Source organism: Bubalus kerabau, chromosome 3, assembly GCF_029407905.1.
Source record: "Bubalus kerabau isolate K-KA32 ecotype Philippines breed swamp buffalo chromosome 3, PCC_UOA_SB_1v2, whole genome shotgun sequence".
Taxonomy (NCBI): domain Eukaryota; kingdom Metazoa; phylum Chordata; class Mammalia; order Artiodactyla; family Bovidae; genus Bubalus; species Bubalus kerabau.
In genome coordinates, this window is record NC_073626.1 from 175,440 (window position 1) to 192,711 (window position 17,272).

The following is a 17,272-nucleotide window of genomic DNA, read 5'->3' on the forward strand; positions in this document are numbered from 1 at the left end:
TGGACAGAGGGAGTCCGCCAGGGTCCTGAGAGTGCTAGACCTTGACTGAGCCCTCTGCCTGATGCATAAATGTAGTCGTCTCTCTTAAATTTCAAACTCAGTTCCAGAAGCCATAATCTCACCAGGCTGAGATGAATCTGGGAAGTTATCTCAGTGCTGTACTGGTCCTGACCCTTGGAGGAGAGCAGGACCAGGATGGGGTGAGAGGGAGGAGCATGTGCCGTGCTGAGAGCCAGCCTGGCGAGGGCAAGCGGGGCAGGGCACAGGAGACGACAGAGCCGCCACCTCCTTCCCTGTCTGGAGTCTCCAAAGCCCAGAGTGTTTATGGAATGCACCCCAGCTTTCTCTGGGCAGACCCGGGCTGGGGCGGGCTAGACGTGGGGAGGTAGTTACTGTCTAAAATTGAGAGGTTTTAGTCCTGTCACATCCTAGTGGAAGTTCTAAGGATCTGGAGACTCTGGCTGGGGGAGTGCCAAGTCATGCCTCCTGGCATGGCCCTGCCTCCACGGGACCACCTGCTCATCCCCAGGGCCCGGGAGCCCAGCCCGCACCATGGCAGCATCCTAGCTGCTGTGGCGTAACCGGACCCGGGGCCTAGCACGTCACCTCTAGCAAGTGGCAGAGCTGGGGAAGGGCCATTGCCTCGTAGCTTAATTTCAAATAGGAATTAAGCCCAAACTGTAATTATAACATTGAAGGAGGAACATCCCTTCCTCTGATTCCACGTTGAGGGCCGGGCCTTTGCTGAAAACGTTTCCCTTTTTTGTGAGCTGTGTCTTCAGCGCCTACTGGTTGCTCCAGATTTGAGGGGGTGGTGAAAACTGCTCTCAGAAAGACAGCGCTCTTTCAGATCAGAAACCCCATGTTGTTTGTAGGTGCTGAGGAAGTAATATTGAGCAATGAAAGGTTTCTCCCTTCCCCTGAGAAAAGAACCAGAGGCCTGTCTCTCTAATGTAAGAATTTCAGAGTTTGTTTCATTTTTCATGTTGGTATTTAACCAGAGCACCTGCAGGAAACAACTATTTTTCACTATTAACAAAAATACTTTTAAAGTATTCTCATTCCTTCACTGGGCTAATGACACAAAGAATTTAATTTTAAAGTGATTTCTATTTTCAGATTAAATAGAAAAAAAATAGTTTGCATACGCATATTCACAACAGGGCACTGTGTGCATGCCAGACAGGTCTTCTGAGCTTGAGTTCAGCCTGGATATTCTTCCCATTTTGAGCTGTGACTTGTATTTTGAACCGTTTATGCATTTGTTTTTGCTTTCCAGATTAGGATGTTTTTATAGGCCAGCATTTATTCCTGGTGATTCTGTTTTATATTTTCTTTAACATGAAAAACATTTTTTTTGAGGTGTCCAGGCTCAGAATTTAACACTGTTGGTTCTGTTTGCAGCTGACCACTTCTGCTGGCTCTGACCCTTCCTGTGTCTGTGTGTCTGTACATACAGGTGTGTGTCTCCCAGAGACGCCGGTCTGTGTGGACGGTGGTCCCGAGCGCCTGAGGGGCTCCTGGAGGGGCCTGGTCCCCTGCCACCTGTCTGTCTGGTGGCCCCCTCCGTTTCTCGCCCTCAGAAGCTTTGCTGCCTTCCCAGATGTAAACAAGCCCATCCAAGGTGTGCAGTGGCACTTGAAGTTTAAGAGACTTGCTTCTGTGTCCACGTCTCTCTCTCTCCCTCCTCTTGCCCCCGCTCCCGACGAGTCCTCCCATCCCTCAGAGCTGGGCCCAGCTCTTGGTCTGAGAAGGACACTGCAGTGCCTGCCAGCCTCGGGCCTGCTGCCCTTTCCCTGTAATGTCTGTGGTCATCAAATGGCTGTCTAACCTCTGTCCTCCTGGGCTGGTCCTAGGCCACTGCAGGCAGTGGGTTTCTTGGTCTCCCCAGCACTCAGCCTGGCTCTGGCTCTGAGTGTGCTTCTGACAGACTCTGTGCCGAGTGCTTTTCAGCTTCACCGCCAGGTGAGAAGCCGTGTCTCTAGGGGTATGTGCCGGACTTCAGGGTGTGGAAGAAGAGTGGAGTCTCACTGACCACAGTGCTCTGTGAGGTCAGAGGTCAGGTAGTGCAGGGCTGCCTCCCCGGGCACCCCCACAGTCAGGAAGCCCGGTGTGCAGATGCTCAGCACACGCAGTTGGTGTGGCCTGCAGTCCAGAAGAGCCTGTTACTAAGCTCCCGCCACCAAGTGACGCTCCTGTGACTCCCTGACAGGTCTCAGTGGTCTTTCAGCTGCCTTGGGTCTGCATCAGAAGTCTGGTCCTACAAGGACAGTGCAGTCTCAGATACGGACAGTGGGTGATTAATTAAAAGAAGACTTCCCATATCAAGGCAGGTGAGGTTGGGGCAGAGTTCGCTGAGACCTCGTCTCAGGCTCCGGGGGCTTGGAGGCAGACCGTGGGAAGCTGAGGCCCACATTCCAATTCACAGGGAGACCTGTGCCCACTTGTCTTCCTCAGAGGCTTCCTAGGCAGAGCCAGCTCTGCCCTCCTCCCGACCTGGTGACCTTGCCAGCTTGGCTCTTAGGACCCCAAGCCCCTTCCTGTCCATGACCTTCAAGTCACAGGAACTACTGCCATGAGCAAGAGCCTGTTGGACACCACACACCTAGTCCCGGGCACACAGGTGTGGGCAGGAGGCTCCCTGCAGGTCTGCTTGTAATCAGGAAACTGGAGCTGACCTGCACACCCAGCAGAAAAGCCCTGGTCAGTGGTGATGCCTCTGTAGAAAAGAAATACTCTGCAGCCATTGAAAAAGAAGAATAGGGCTTATACGTATGCAGAGGAAACAGTTAACTGATGAGCAAAAGAAGCAAGTTGTAGAATAATATCCACACTATGACCCCACTTATGTAAATTACACATTAATAATGGACTCCAGTACGTACAAATATGGGGCTTCCCAGGTGGTGCTAGTGGTTAAGACCCGCCTGCCAATGCAGGAGACTTGGGTTTGATCCCTGGGTCAGGAAGATCCCCTAGAGAAAGGCATGGAAACCCTCTTCAGTATTCGTGCCTGGAGAATCCCATGGACAGAGGAACCTGGCAAGCTACAGTCCCTAGGGTTGCAGAGTTGGACACAACTGAAGTGACCTAGCATGCATACACGTACATATATGTGTGTAAAGGCACAGATAAGAGTTTGCAAGGACCATGTCATACTCCTAGGATTGACAAAAGGGAGTCGGTTAAGAGAAGAGGGTGGGAACACAGAGTGTCACTTTTTTCTTACTTATTTTCCTCAATGGGAGGGTCCTCATAGTATCTTTTTGGGTGGCGGGATCATGAAAGGAAGATAAGCAGGTGGCCACCTCTTGGAGTCTAGAGCAGTGACAGGCAGGCTGCACTTGGATGTCTCGGCATGGCTGGAACGGGTTCTGTGTTTGGTAACAATGTCCCCCATGGATTCACATGTAAACGTGTGACCTCAGACATGCTGCGTGCGTGTCATCTGTGGTCAGTGCCCACAAAGCGCCTCTCTCAGCCATCCTGGTCTTCAGAGGGGAGACGGCCGTGACACGCTTTCTGACTGTATACATTTTATTAGCAGCATCAGCTGTGTTTTTCCTCTGATTGTTTCAGTTGAGTGAGTTTATACCCTTGTAGAGTTCACAGATCCCCTGGTGATACAAGTTGAACACCGGGCAGGAAATCCTGATCGGAGTGGCTGGAGTGGATGCGTTCTGTCACTGTACTGGCATCACCCACCGCGGCGCCCGTGTCACTGCTGGGGAGGTTCAGGGCCCTGAAAGCTGTCGGCCCTGGGGCAGTTCTCAGCCTGACAGTTGTTGCCATCTCTCCACTAAAGTCTCTGAGCTTCGGTGGCACGTCCTGTACCAAAGGTTTGCAGCTTTCATGTGTTGAGGTAAATTTGTTTGAAGCCAACCCCAGACTTAAATAGAAATGACTCAAATAGAAATGATTATGGTAGGTATCGAAAACTGTCTAGTAATCTCTCTTTCTTAAATCCAGCTGTGTCTGAGTTCCGTGTGTGGGGGCAGTCAAGTGCAAAGAAGGTGGCCCCCCCACCAACACCGGCCCCTGGCTGCTTGCCCTCTGTGTCGAGTGGAGGTCTGGAGCTGGAATCCCAGCTTGGATGGCCCAGAGGGGCAGAAGTCGTCGGAGGTCACTGGTTCTAGAGAGGAAAGCGGCCTTCTCATCTCTGAGTGAGCGTGCTGTGCTAACTGCTTGGCTCCCTGGAGCCCCTGCCCTTCAGCTGTGGGTGGTCTCTTGACTTCGCACACTTACCGATCAGCCTCTCCACTCAAGTGAAGACTTTCGCACAGCACTCTCCTTCCTAGACTTCCCTCTCAAGTCCCAGTTTCATGAGCGTTTCCTGCTGAGCCCCCTGTGTGCTCAGGCCCTCAGATTAGTGCCAAGCGCTGCTCCTCATGCAGGGGTTGGGGGTGCTCCTGGGTCAGACCCCTCCCAGTCCTCAGTAGGGGATATGATGGGGGTAGGGTCTGCCGGGACTCGCAAACCAAGGGCTCAGGAGAGGTGAGGACCGTGTCCTCTCCCCGCTGCTCCAGCTGGAACGGCAGCCTGGACACACTGCGACAGGACGGCCCGCGAGAGCCGGAGCAGGTGGCCAGGGCACTTGCTGGTCTCTTCGTGAAGAGCCTCGCTCCATGGGCTGGAGGTTGGGAAGACTTTGTAAAGAGGAGTGATGAGGCAGCCTGGCAGGACTGGTATGTCCGGTTCCGGGGGAGGTGTGTCTCAAGTGGGACCAGCCCTTCCTGAATGGTCAGGAAGGGGGAAATGAGCCCTGGGGACGTAGGACACGTGTGGATGGCGGCTGGGTACCGAGTGGCTAGGGTGGTCAGCATGGTGGGACGAGGGTGGTGCCATCTTCAGTTCTCTTTTTGGCTAAATTGGGCGTTATTCCTTCACATTCAGCAAATGCTAGTTGAATACATACCTCATAGCAGGGATTAGGTATAAGACAGTGAGAAGTAAGGTGCGGCCCAGCACCAGGAGATAGGCATGGAAATCCTAAAAACGTGCAGACTTGTGCCTTAGCTGCAGAGCTGAGGGGCTGGGGCCACCTCCCTGCCAGGTCCTGCAGGCCTCGCCATGGGGCCGGCACCATGGAGCGCCCCTGGAGGATGCAGGGGGCAGCTGGGGAGGGGCAGGACCTGGGGTGCGGGCAGCACCTGCGGGGGGGCCCAGGTGCGCAGGCACAGGCAGGCTCCGGGACGCCGGAGGGCTCAGCAGAGCAGGTCTGCAGGGAGCCAGGCTGTAGAGGGCACAGGGATGATCAGGGGAAGTTTCATTTGTCAAGCTGAGGAGTCTGAGCTTCATCTTGTGTGAAGCAGTCAGCAAAGGTTCACGAACAGTCAGGTGACACACTCCCGTTTCCTTCCCAGGAGGTGGGAGTCGGCAGAGCTGAAGGACTGTCAGCAATGAGACGGCGGGCATGCTGCAGCTGCACCCATGCCTTAGGTTGATGGAGCACACGCTCTTGTCTTAGAAAGGCTACAGCCTGACGGGACTCACTTTCGTGGGGCCTCAGTGTCAGCATGTTTCTGGGTCCAGGTCAGGACAGTGCAGCAGACCAGTGGGAGCCCGGTGTGTTGTGGCGGCCGGCGGCGGGCCCATGGGTGTTGCGGGTGTTGCAGGCTCCTTGGGAGAAGGGCCTTCAACTTTACAGTCAGGAGTTTGAATGAGCAGTTAAAGGTGGTTAGTTGGTTAAGACCCAAAGCAGAGTTAAACGGCTGTTTGGGGGCCGTTGTTGTTTTTAGCCACAGGAAAAATACTAATTTAAATGTAGCCTGGTTTACTGAAGACTGGTTTAAGCAAATCTGCTACCTGCAGGTGCTCCTATAATTCATTCTTTGGTAGCTGCTGCCCATGGGCCCTGCGCCTGCCAGGCCTGCAAGGGAAGCGGGCCCACCTGGCCCGAAGCTTGGGGGAAGCAGCGGCCCCAGACGGTAGGCTGGCCTCGCTGTGGCCGAGGTCCTGCCGTCCCCTCTCGTGCTCTGACTCCTGGGATGGTTCGGAGCCTGTGTGTGCCCCGAGGCAGAGGCTGGTGTCGGGCCCCAGGTCTGGATTGAGAAACTGTTTCTCTCCTTTCAGTTGTCACCACAAGGAGCACAGATGTCATTTCAGCATTCGTAACTGGGCAGGGTGTCTCCACCAGCTCTGCCCTCTCGTTCAAGGGAAGACCAGTGGCTGTGTGGTGAGGGGCGGCAAGCCGCGGCTGCTGCAGCCCTGGCTGCCGGAGTGGACACTGTGCATCTGGGTCTGAGTGGGAGCCTCCTTCTCTGGAGGGCCAGCTGTGGACCCTGTCCCAACTACAGGAACCACGGCCGGAGCCTGAGAAAGGAGAGGCCGTCCAGTGTTGCTCCCCTAGCCGGGAGGGATGCTCCCCTGACCCGTGTGGTCACCTGGGATCCAGGGCAGCAGAGTGGAGCCCAGAGCTCAGCTTCAGCCTTCTGGTCTGCGGAATTGTCCTTAAGCCAAGACATTTAAAGGTCATTCCAGACTGTGCTGGCCCTCAGAGTGGTTGGGGCCTGGCGATGGTGGGCCTGGTCCAACCTGAATTTACCTGTTCAACCAGACCAGTCCCCCAGCCTCTAGGTGGAAGCCATACCCAGATCCACAGATGGACCCAAAGTGACTGAAGTCAGGCTGCGTTCATACAGACGCCCTGACTCGTGCGCCTGAACCGGCCCCTTCTCAGGCTCCTGCTGCAGCCCCTGCACTCGCCGTGGCTTCCTGGTCAGTGCTTTCTGCCAGGCCTCTCTAGGTCCTGCCCATCCCAGGGACTGCTGGCCTCCCCACACTGTTCTCCCCTCTGTGCCCACTGCGAGAGGATGCAGCTGTCAAAATAAAAATAGCCGTCAGATTGCTTTCAGTGGCAGCTGGTGGGGAGGGAGGGAGGGCTTGGTGAAGACTGAGCTTCAAGGAAGCCTGGGACGCTGATCAGCCTTAGAGCCAAATGAAGAAGAAGCCCCCGGTCCTGTTGGAGGCTGGGCACCCACACTGCAGTGTGACCCATGCGCCAGGGAGCTCAGTGGTCTCTGACCCCTACACGTACCTCCCTCAGAGAGAGAGGACTCACTTGCTAACACCCAGGGGAGGCGGGAGTCATGGGCTCATGCGCTGGCCGGCTCCGCGTTTGTGTGTCCTGATCTGACCCCACCCCCACAGGACTGGCCAGCTGCCAGGCTAGGGACAGCGCCCTGCTCTGGGTCCGTGTTTGCTAACCCTTTTGGGGGTCTAATCCCATTTGGAGGATGCAGCGTCATGCCCAAGGGACCTGGAATGCTGCTTAGGAAAAGCTGCTCAAGTTCTGAGGCTCAGTAATGCGCCGGAGGACGTGTTGGCAGCCTGCAGGAAGGTCTCGTCCCACTGCAATGGGTGGAGTCCGGACTCAGGTGCGGGAGCACAGACAACATCCCAAACGTTCTGCTCCTGCCCGAGGCAGCATCCAGCACCGTCCTTCCTGCAGAAGGTGAGGATGGTGGGCCTCGTGCGGTCCAGGCAGCTGGCACACGGTCCTCCAGGCCCCGCGACCTCTCTGTGCCTGGTCTGTGCTGGCAGCAACGCGCAGACCTTGCTCCTTCGCGGCCACGCAGTGTGCCAGACATTGGCTCTCATCTCCCTGTTTAAGCGAGTCCTGTGCCGGAGGACCCCTCGGCCCCTCTCTCTAGGGAGCAAGGCGCGGCGCTGAGCACGAGCGCCGTGTCCCCACGCCTCCCGCATGAGAGACGGGCTCCTGGTCATCACGGAACTATGGGAAGCGTCTCCATGTGAGCAGGGCTCGGTACACGTCCGTCAAGGGCCAGGTGGTGAGTGCGTCAGGGTGCTCTCTTCCTCCCCTCTTATCCATGTCGTGACAGGAGCCATGGGTGACACGCAGATGGCAGGCGAGGCTGTGTCCCGATGCACATGGGCCTGTGTGTCAGCTCCTGTCCTCATGGCTGGGTGGCAGGGTTCGCAGCCAGGTGTACCTCAGTGACAGAGCCTGCATATTCCTGGAGCCCACATCAGGCCTGAAGCTTGGGGCTACTGCGTCCCCAGTGCAATCAATGCACACCTGCAAAGTCCTGAGCGCCCGGCCTGCCTCCACCGCAGGGATGGCTTTCCACGGTTAGTGGGTCCGGCCCATGCGTCCCACGGAGCCATTGAGCACGCAGGACATGCACATGGAGGCTGTCGGGCTGCCCAGCCGGGGCTGTGCATCCTGCCAGCCACAGGGGCGCTGGCTCCCTGGACATAGGCTTTCAAGGCACGCAGGAGTTTAAGATTCTAAAAATGGATCCCCTCCCTTCTTTCAGTGACCCATTATTGATGATGGCTGGAGAGAGAGGAGCTAGGCTGCAGCAAGAACTGAGCGAGGACCCAACTCGACGGGGACAGTCTGACGGGGAGCCCGATCCTCCCACACCAACACTGTCCTGTCCTGGCAGCAGTTAGGGCAGTCATCTCTAGAGTCCGCCTGGAGCAGGGAGACAAGGTGGGGAGAGCTTTCTGAGGAAGCACCCCCGCCCCCCAGACTCCTGAGGGAGAGAAGGACCCACGGGACCTGGGGAGCACAGGGCACCTGAGACACAGCAGCCAGGTGGTGGGCTAGGCGAGCTGTGGGTTGGGGGGATGGCGTTGTGATAGAACGCGGGGCTTGGGAGGGTCTTCTTCGCTTTGCTGACGGGCTGTTTGACCAGCTGAGATGGGCAGTTAGATGAAGCTCCACCTTTGTGTCTCTTACAGCCGGACTGTGCACCGATCACTCCCAAAGAGTGCTTCATCCACGGTGACTTTCAGCATGGTCGTGTAGGGCACCTGTTAAGTGACCCTATAGAATTGCTCGGTTTGGGGAGATTGTGCCTAAAATGCTCCGTTTTCATGAGTCCCATCAGGCACACCCCCAGCAGGAAGAACCCGGAAGAGGGTTGGTGGTGTGGCTGGCGTGGCCTCCCCATCGCCCACCCGTGAGGCCCAAGGAGCTAGGACACACTGACTGTGCCCACTTTAGCAAAAGGAGTTTGAGCAAAAATAAGCACTTGGCTTCTCCATCTGTGGACCTGACAAGTCAAATGCATGTCATCTTTTGACTAACCTGAAAGAAGCCAACAGGTGCTGGAGGGCGCTCATTTGCATTTTTTCTCACAAAATCAAACTGAAGGCTAAATCTTGTCTCTCCACTCTGACCTTCCCACCCCTCCCCACCCACCGGGCACCACAGAGTTCTTGGAAGTTGTTATTTGTGGTAGAGTTTCCTAAATTTAGCTGGTGCAGAACAATCAGTGGCCAACGGGGACGTTAAGAAAATGCATCATCAGTTTAGAGCCTGGACTTCGGACGTTTTACGTGCAGCTAAGGGAGGACTGCCTTCTGCGTGGTTTTCTACAGTAGTTTCTTTGAGACTTTTGCTGGGGTATCAACAGCTAAACAGAGAGGTCATGGGACCCCACCCTCTGGACCTTCCCTGCTTAGGGTTTTACACTGATGTCCAGATGCAGTCTCTGTGCATATAATTTGTACTATTTCTCCTTAAAACGCTAACTGGTGACAGTTCTTAAACTGAGGAGAAATACTAATCAGCGTGCCAGGACTTGGGTCTGGCTTCCACGTGGGCTTTCTCCACAGTGAGACTCTGCCGGGGTTGGGGTGGGTGAGCAGTAACAGACCGCGAGGCCGTCAAACCTGGCCCGTTTGTCCGTAAGCAATTTCAGGTCAGCAGTTGCCATCTTTTGGGTTTGTGACCTTTAAGAGTGTGCCCAGACTGATTTTTTCAGGGTTTACCTACCTTTAGGTTTATATAAAAGTTCAGAAGCTGTCAAATTCGTAGAGAAAGTAGAAGGTTCTGATGGGCTGAGGCAGGGTCGGAGTTAGTGTTTAGTGGGGAAAGTTTCTTTTTGGGAAGATGAAAATGTTCTAGAGACAGACGGCGGGAATGTGAATGTGAACACATGTAACGCCAGTGAGCTCTATGCTTACAATGGTTAATCCTGTGTTATGTATATTATACCACACGACAGCTGGAGAGCGTGTCTCAAGGAGACAGACTTGTTTTAAATTAGTGGGCTTGTTTCTGATCAGGTGTGAGACAGTTCAAGCTGAATTCTTTTTAATTTTCTGTCTCAGCGTTTTGGGAGTGTGGTGAAACGAGCTCTCCTGGGGTCTCAGCTTATTTTCTCAGACTCTGCGGTGCAGCCCCCAAACGAGCGGTCGAAGGAAACCTGGTCTTTTCAGGGGACCTCCGTGCACACCCATTCTGCTGCTGACACTGAAGGGGAGAAATGAGAAAATGAGGCTTGTGATTACGTCGTTTCGCCTGTATTTCCTGATATCCATCCCATAGGAGCCCCCTCGCCTCCCACCGATGTTTCCTCGTAGGCTGTAGGTAGGCACAAGGGAGTGTTCTCTAAGGGGTCTCCGTTAGCCTTCCTGGGAGAGAGAACACAGCTCTGCAGGGTTTGACTTTCCTTTGAAAAGTAAAATGTCAGCAAGGTTCTTCAGAAGACTCTTACTTATGATGTTTCAGAAAGAAAAAAGCAGTGAGTTTTAGAAATTGTACTTGAAACAAGCGAGAGTTTGATCCCTTGACGAGTCCTGAAATCAGGCCTTGGCCCTGCTTTTCAAGTACTTGCCTATGTATCATTTTAGGTGTCATCTTTAGTTTCAGGCCCCAAGAAAGGCGAAAACCCTACTCTTGGTGGTTACTATGCTTGTTGAAACAGAAAACTGAAAAGTATTAGAACTTTTGAGAATATAGTTAGACAGCTCTAACCTTTTGTTCAAGACGAGCCTCTGGAATGCTTTCTGAACTTTCTTCTCACTCAAGTGCTAATTCCTGCTTCTTTTAAAACCTAACGCAGAAGCTTCATCCAAAAAGCTGTCCTTGGCAATCCCGCCGCACTCTTCCTTCTTTCCTGTATTTCCCTACATTGTGTCACACTAACTGATGTCACTTGGCCTTGTGAATATTCAGCACATATGTTTTTTGCCTCTTCTTCCCTCTGGTTCCCATTTTGTCAGTATTGATGCCATTCTCAGGACATGTGAGGACATTCAAAGTGTCATGGAGCCCAAAGAAATCTGTCTTTGCACTTCAGGGCCAGCTCTCTACACTGATAGTCTGTAACTTGACATTTATCAGTTCCAAAAAAGCTTAATGTTAATTGCCTTTCGACCAATCACTTTTTGGAAATACTGAATTTTTATTTATTTAGTAAGAATTTTATTTCAAAAAACATAATTGATTTTAGGGTTTTTAAAATAATAGGGGTAATATGAGGGAGGAAATGCCACCAAACGGATGCTATAGTAATGGAAACATTGGTGCTATTTGTATTACTTATGAATTTTTCAGATTGCTGTAGAATTTTGCCCCACAATAAGATATCCTTTCTTTTTTGCTAAACTTTCCATAGCTTAGCTAAACACACCATGGCCCGTATTCCTATCTCTGCGAACTCCAGCACTACAGAGTGGGCCTTTTTTTAGGTCCAAGCAGATGAATCTATTCCACATCATCCTGAAACATCTGCAGAGCCCTGTCCTCTAATATTGGATAATCTCAAGTGTGTCCAGCTTTCTTGTTAGCGCTAAGGCCCTTCAGGCTGCCGGCACCCTGGCTGCTTTCTGAATTAGTAATTAACTGAACTGTACACGTGTGCAGGCATCACAAGCCTTCTTTCAGGCACCTCATGTTCTGCACTCTGGCCTCCAAGGAGATGCTTTGTGCTTTGTTAATGACTAAGCCAGGATAAGTAGACGTCCTGGGTGGTGAGCAACTGAGCCTTTTTGGCAATTTTGACTCCTTTCTTCACTGCATTTGCATAGTTTGTTCCCTTCTTATTGTAGGTCACAGTGCCCCGCTGGGGCAGGCAGGCTGGAGGCTGACACCTGGAGTGTGTGTGTGTGGTGTGCCCCCCGCGTGGTGTGGCTCTAGTTATCGTGGTCACCAGAATAAGGCTTGCACTTCACAATAGCTTTCTTTCCTTCTACTATGCTACGACTATGTGTTCTCATCATTCACCAGACATTAGTAAGTACCTGCTGTGTGCCAGGCATCATTCCAGGGAAGGCTATTATTGTTGTTATTGCCTTTGAAAGAACAAGGTCTTATATTTCATATTTTCTGTGTCTTTCTTTGAAGCAGAGGGTCCCCAGATTTGTGGCCGGGGCTGCTTGTTCCTCCGCAGATGCGTCACAGATGGGATGCCGTAGTGGCCACACACCCGTCCCAGCTGGCCCGGCTGAGGGCCCCGCGGGGCCGGAGCAGTCTCCTCAGCCTCTGTGGGGCCAGAGGGGGCGCCCCTGGCCATGTTGCCTGGTTTTCTCCTGCCGTGTGGGGCCGGCCCCTTTCCCTTTGTGCCTCGGGCACCCCCAAAGGGAAGGAGACCCCGTCAGGGAACCCCGAAGAAGCGGAGTGCGTCCGGCACACCACACTGGTGTCGAGCCCACGTGGACGCCGGCGTCGAGGGTGGGCCGAGAGCTGTTCACCCGCCTCCTTCTCTTCCTCCACTCCATTTCTCTCTCTCCGCCAGACGCGTGGGCTGGGCTGGCCCTGGATTCTGCTGGAATCGAGGGGCTGTTGGTTGGAACATGTCGCCCCACGGAGGGACCCTCCGCGTGTGGCTGGGTGGCCAGCCGCCCAGAGCAGCGGCGCCAGGAGCACGGCAAGTGGAGGCTCAGGAGGACCGGTCGGCAGGGAGCGGGGGACGCGTGTGGGGGGGGGGGCATCTCACAAGCTTCTGGGCCCGATCCACAGCCAACCCTCCCTCGGGAACAAAAGGAAAAGAGTGAGTCATTTCAATGGAGACTTATGAGCTGATCAGCGAGTGTATCTACACCACGTCTTGTGCGGCCTGCGTGAGGGAAGGTGTGAAATGACTCCTCCAACAGTATCGTTTCCTTTTCCCTTTTCCTGCTCTCACATCGGGGCTCGCAGACCTCTGTGGTCAGGAGGTGTGTTGGAACTTCAGGCAGTTGCCTCGCTTTTTCCAGTCGAGCAGAGGAGCCCAGGGCCAGGGGACAGAGAGAGGCAGGAGACAGTGGGCCACGAGGCGAAGCTCGAGCGGGCGTTGGGGGGAGGTGGGCAACCTGTGGCTCATGTTCTTCCCCACAGCTGGACCTTGCGTTTCCCGTTTGCCTGTGGGACGTTTGGCCCCATGTGATGAGCTGCTCTGTGGATGAGTAGCAATAAAACTCATCTTCTTTAAAACCCAGAGAGGCCTTTGTTAGAAGATGTAATGATTGACTCAAAATTAAAAATGTGTGTATGTGAGAGAGAGAGAGAGAAGCAGGAAAAATGTTGTTTCTGGCCTCTCTTATGGTGGGAGACAGGCAGGGGAATTGTGTCCCCTAACCCTGGTGACTCATTTGAAAAGACCCTGATGCTGGGAAAGATTGAAGGTGGGAGGAGAAGGGGACAACAGAAGATGAGATGGTTGGGTGGCATCACTGACTCAATGGACATGAATTTGAGTAAACTCCGGGAGTTGGTGATGGACAGGGAGGCCTGGCATGCTGCAGTCCATGGGGTCGCAGAGAGTCGGACACGACTGAGTGACTGGACTGAACTGAACTGATAGGTCAGTTGGTAAAGAATCCACCTGCAATGCAAGAGACCCGGGTTCAATTCTTGGGTCTGGAAGATCCCCTGGAGAAGGGAAAGGCTCCCGACTCCAGCATTCTGGCCTGGAGAATTCCATGGGCTATACAGTCCATGGGGTCGCAGAGAGTTGGACATGACCGAGTGACTGAACTGAACTGAACTGAACTGAAGCCTGCTCTTAGTTGCAGACAACAGCTTCCACTCTGAGCCCTGTCAGCAGAATGGGGCCTTTTAAGAAAAAGTCCAGGCTTGCGGTCTCCTCAGAAGAGCTGGACAGACAGGCTGTCTTCTGAAGCTCCAGGGACAACACGCAGACCACAGTACACAACTGCCCGTTGTGACCTGCTGCCACGCCCACCCAGCACTCCCCGCCCAGGCGGCCACCTGCACTGCTGAGCAGGTGCTCCTCACCTGTTGGGCTCTTCCCATGTCCCGTTTCCAGATCTGCCTCAGGCAGGTGTGTCAGACGACGAAACCAGGTCCCAGGTCCGCACCCAGCAGCAGAGGTTGAGAAACAGTCCATGTAGCTTCTGTGTTGGAGTGTGGGATCGACAGCACAAAGGACCACGTGCTCCTTACAAGGCAACACTAGCAAATGCAACACAAAAGTTCCTAGCCATGTGAGCTGACACTATAATTGTAGTGTCCAACTGCAAAAAAATGCAAATAACTTAGAAATAATAGTTTTATGGCTTCAAATGCTGAGGGACTTGTGGTTGGTGGCACCATGATTCCACATGTTTCTCCTGCATTTACTCTCAGGTCAGTTATTTTTCTAGTTTCTGGTATGTCCCCCCCATTGATTTTTTATGACATGGTGGCTATATTCTGTTTGATTAGGCTATCACGAGAAAAAGGTTTAAAAATGGTTTATTCATGATTAAGTCTTCATAGAGCCATATTGCTTTGAAAAGTTTACTGAGATTTCTGAACTCTGTATTTTCACCTGACACTGTAGAGTTTTGGAACTGTACCTTAAGTCCTTTCAAAGAAGAGGTGTTAATAAAATTCGAGTTCAGCATGATTTTTATAGCATGAATTTGCATAAACATTTTTATAGATGTTTATAGTGAACAATATGAAGTTCATTTTTTTCCAAACTGAGTCATTCTTGTAAAAAAATTAGTTTGGGATATAAACTTTTACTGTTCTGAAAAATAAGCAAAACAAATCATTTCCAGTGTGTGCAGGTCCAAGCGCTTCTTCGGTGGACTTACGGCTCTCCCTGTCCTGGGACTGACACACAGCATGTCTTCATGACAAGGCTTCTGTTCTAAGTGCTGCCTTTCTGGCCATTCAGGGTCTTAAGTGAAATAGATTTAAAAGGGAGAATATGAATGTGCATCGGAGGTGGTAGTTTTGAAACTCAGTAAGTGGATACTTACTGAGAAGTACTCTAATTATTTTGCTTTTCGTGTGCATATGGTCATGGAAAGTAACCAGGAACCTTAATTAAAGTTTCCCCCCAGTTCCTTGGCAACAAAGGATGAGTGAAAAACTTCTCCTTTTTATTTTTTATATTTTGACCCGAGTAAATAGTTCCTTTAAATTTTTTTCTCCACTGAGTATCATCTTTTTATTTTATATATGTTTTTATCATTCCACAGGGGGTTAAATACCTGTGCATTCCAGCAGCGGATTCACCATCTCAAAACCTGTAAGTTGGTTTCTTTCTGTATTATTTGGACATGTTAAAGGGAAAGGACGTGCAGTCACCAGAGCAGAGGGACCTCAGTGCCTGGCAGCTGCCCTGCTGGGAACCGGAGGCCCTCCGTCTGTGCTCCAGGTGGCTGGTCCTTCCACTGAGCAGCTCGGGTGGCGTGTGTGTCAGGGACTGACTTTGTAAAGGGTGTCTCAAACCATGCTTTAGCATGTTCACACTTCCCTGTAAACTGTTGCATTTTGTGCAATAGGAACAGAACATGAGCCACAAATGCAAGCTACACATGTAATTTAAAATTTTCTAGGTGCCACATTAAAAAGTAAGAAAGAGAGAGGTCACAGCAATTTGAATAATACGTTGTATTCAACTCAGTCCACCCAAAGTACTGCCGGTGCAACGCGTGCTCAGCACTTAAGGACGAGGCATTTTACGTCGTTTCATTCATACTAAGTCCTCAGACCTGGGCGCTGTTTACCCTTGCAGCGCCTCCCATCTGGGCCAGCGCTGTCCCGAGCGTCCAGCAGCCCCACTGGCCAGCGGCTACCCCACGGCCAGAGTACTTGGGAAGATTGTCTGAGTTGAGAGACCAGGCTTTTCTGGTGAGGAAGGTCCTGCCCTCTCTTTCCCACAGCTGGAAGCATCTCCATCCAAGGAGAGTCATAATCACCCTCCTTTCCAGATCCCCATCCTCACGGTCATATGAGGCCCGTGGAACTGGGCTTGGGTGGATGGGGGACAGGGATTGGAGACCCATGAGGTAACAGCTGGGACACCACCCTGCTTGGTGTCTGGAGGTTATGTGGACCAATTGACCTTTTCCTGAGCCTGGATTTGAGCCAGACAGCTGAGAGGCTCAGGAGCTGAGGACACGGCTATCCCAAACGTCCATCGACCAACTCGTTCTTGCTGCCTGTCTTCAGTCGGACACAAGGACCCTTCCCGATGACACACAGCTATGTTTCAACAGGAAGAGCCTGTGTAGTTTGAGGATTTGGGAGTCCAAGAGCTTGTCAGCATTCAGCTTTCATGGCTCTCAAGCTCTATTGCCTATAAGTCCTATATTACAGAAATGTAGGCTATAAAAATCTTACCCCCTGAAGGTTGCCCACTGCTGAACATCAGCCAGCCTTGGTTTTCCACTGCTGGAGAGCAGAGACATCTCAGGTTATGCAAGAATTTTGTGAGATCCTACCTGTTTGGAGGAAAGGGGAGCATCGTTAGATAAGCTTATGTGGGGAAGACCAGGGGTTGGGGCAAGGCGGATGGTGCAGGTCTGACCAGGAAGGGGCAGGGGGGCCTGGGTGAGGGGCAGCAGTTCCCACCCAAGGTCGTGTTTCCACACTGACTCTCCATGTTTCACAGGAAAAGTCCTTCTTTAAGATTGAAGATGACAGAGGAAAGACTTTACAGGGTCACTAGGAAAACAGTAGTAGCCTGGATATGGGAGGAGGAGAAGCATCAGAGAACTTCCTTGGTTACTAGTCGTGTCGAGAAACAGAAGTGGTTGGAGGGCACGGTGTGTGCGGAAGGAAGTGAGCCACTGCCTTTCTCTCAAGCCCACAGCAAGCTTCTGCCCATGTTTTGGTGGCTATTTTTAGAATGGTTGCTCTGGTCTTATCTCAAACCGAGATTCTGACATGCTGTTGAACTTGTCAATACCTGATTGGCATTCTGACTGTTTGGAGCAGTCTGATTGCCGCACCCCTCGGCATTTGTAGTCAGGGCAGATGGCTGCTGTACTTGGACCATGCTGCCTGCCAGGACTCTCCAGCTTTGGTGCTTTGGAGGGGGCAGCACTGGGCTTGATGTCCAGGGGCGAGGACCCCGACCCTGCCCTGTGCAGACATTAGAAATCTCAGGTTCAAGGCCAGCTCCATCAGCCTTGGGCAGGTCGTTCTAAGGCCCCTGAGCCCCAGTTCTCTCGTCTGCAAAGGCCTGCCTTTGGCATTTATGGAGATGAGGCCATGTGTGGAAGTCTTCTTTGTGACCTCCAAGCACTTTTGAAAACAAGAGTGTGTTTTTGTTCAGAGTGCATTGGTGTGGCC

The 17,272-nt window shown here is 52.6% G+C and overlaps 1 protein-coding gene across 4 annotated transcripts in view; it reads left to right on the top strand.

Moving 5' to 3' along the window:
* The window catches only part of DUSP22 (dual specificity phosphatase 22), a 47,573-nt gene that overhangs the window by 18,413 nt on the left and 11,888 nt on the right, over window positions 1-17,272 (top strand). For 2 of the 4 annotated variants that reach the window (XM_055570437.1, XM_055570435.1), the window contains exon 4: window positions 15,172-15,221. In XM_055570437.1, the coding sequence (XP_055426412.1) occupies window positions 15,172-15,221 (50 nt within the window). Of the gene's footprint in view, window positions 1-1,459; window positions 2,203-12,494; window positions 12,627-15,171; window positions 15,222-17,272 lie in introns of those variants that run through there. The other 2 variants (XM_055570434.1, XM_055570436.1) reach the window with 2 other exon arrangements.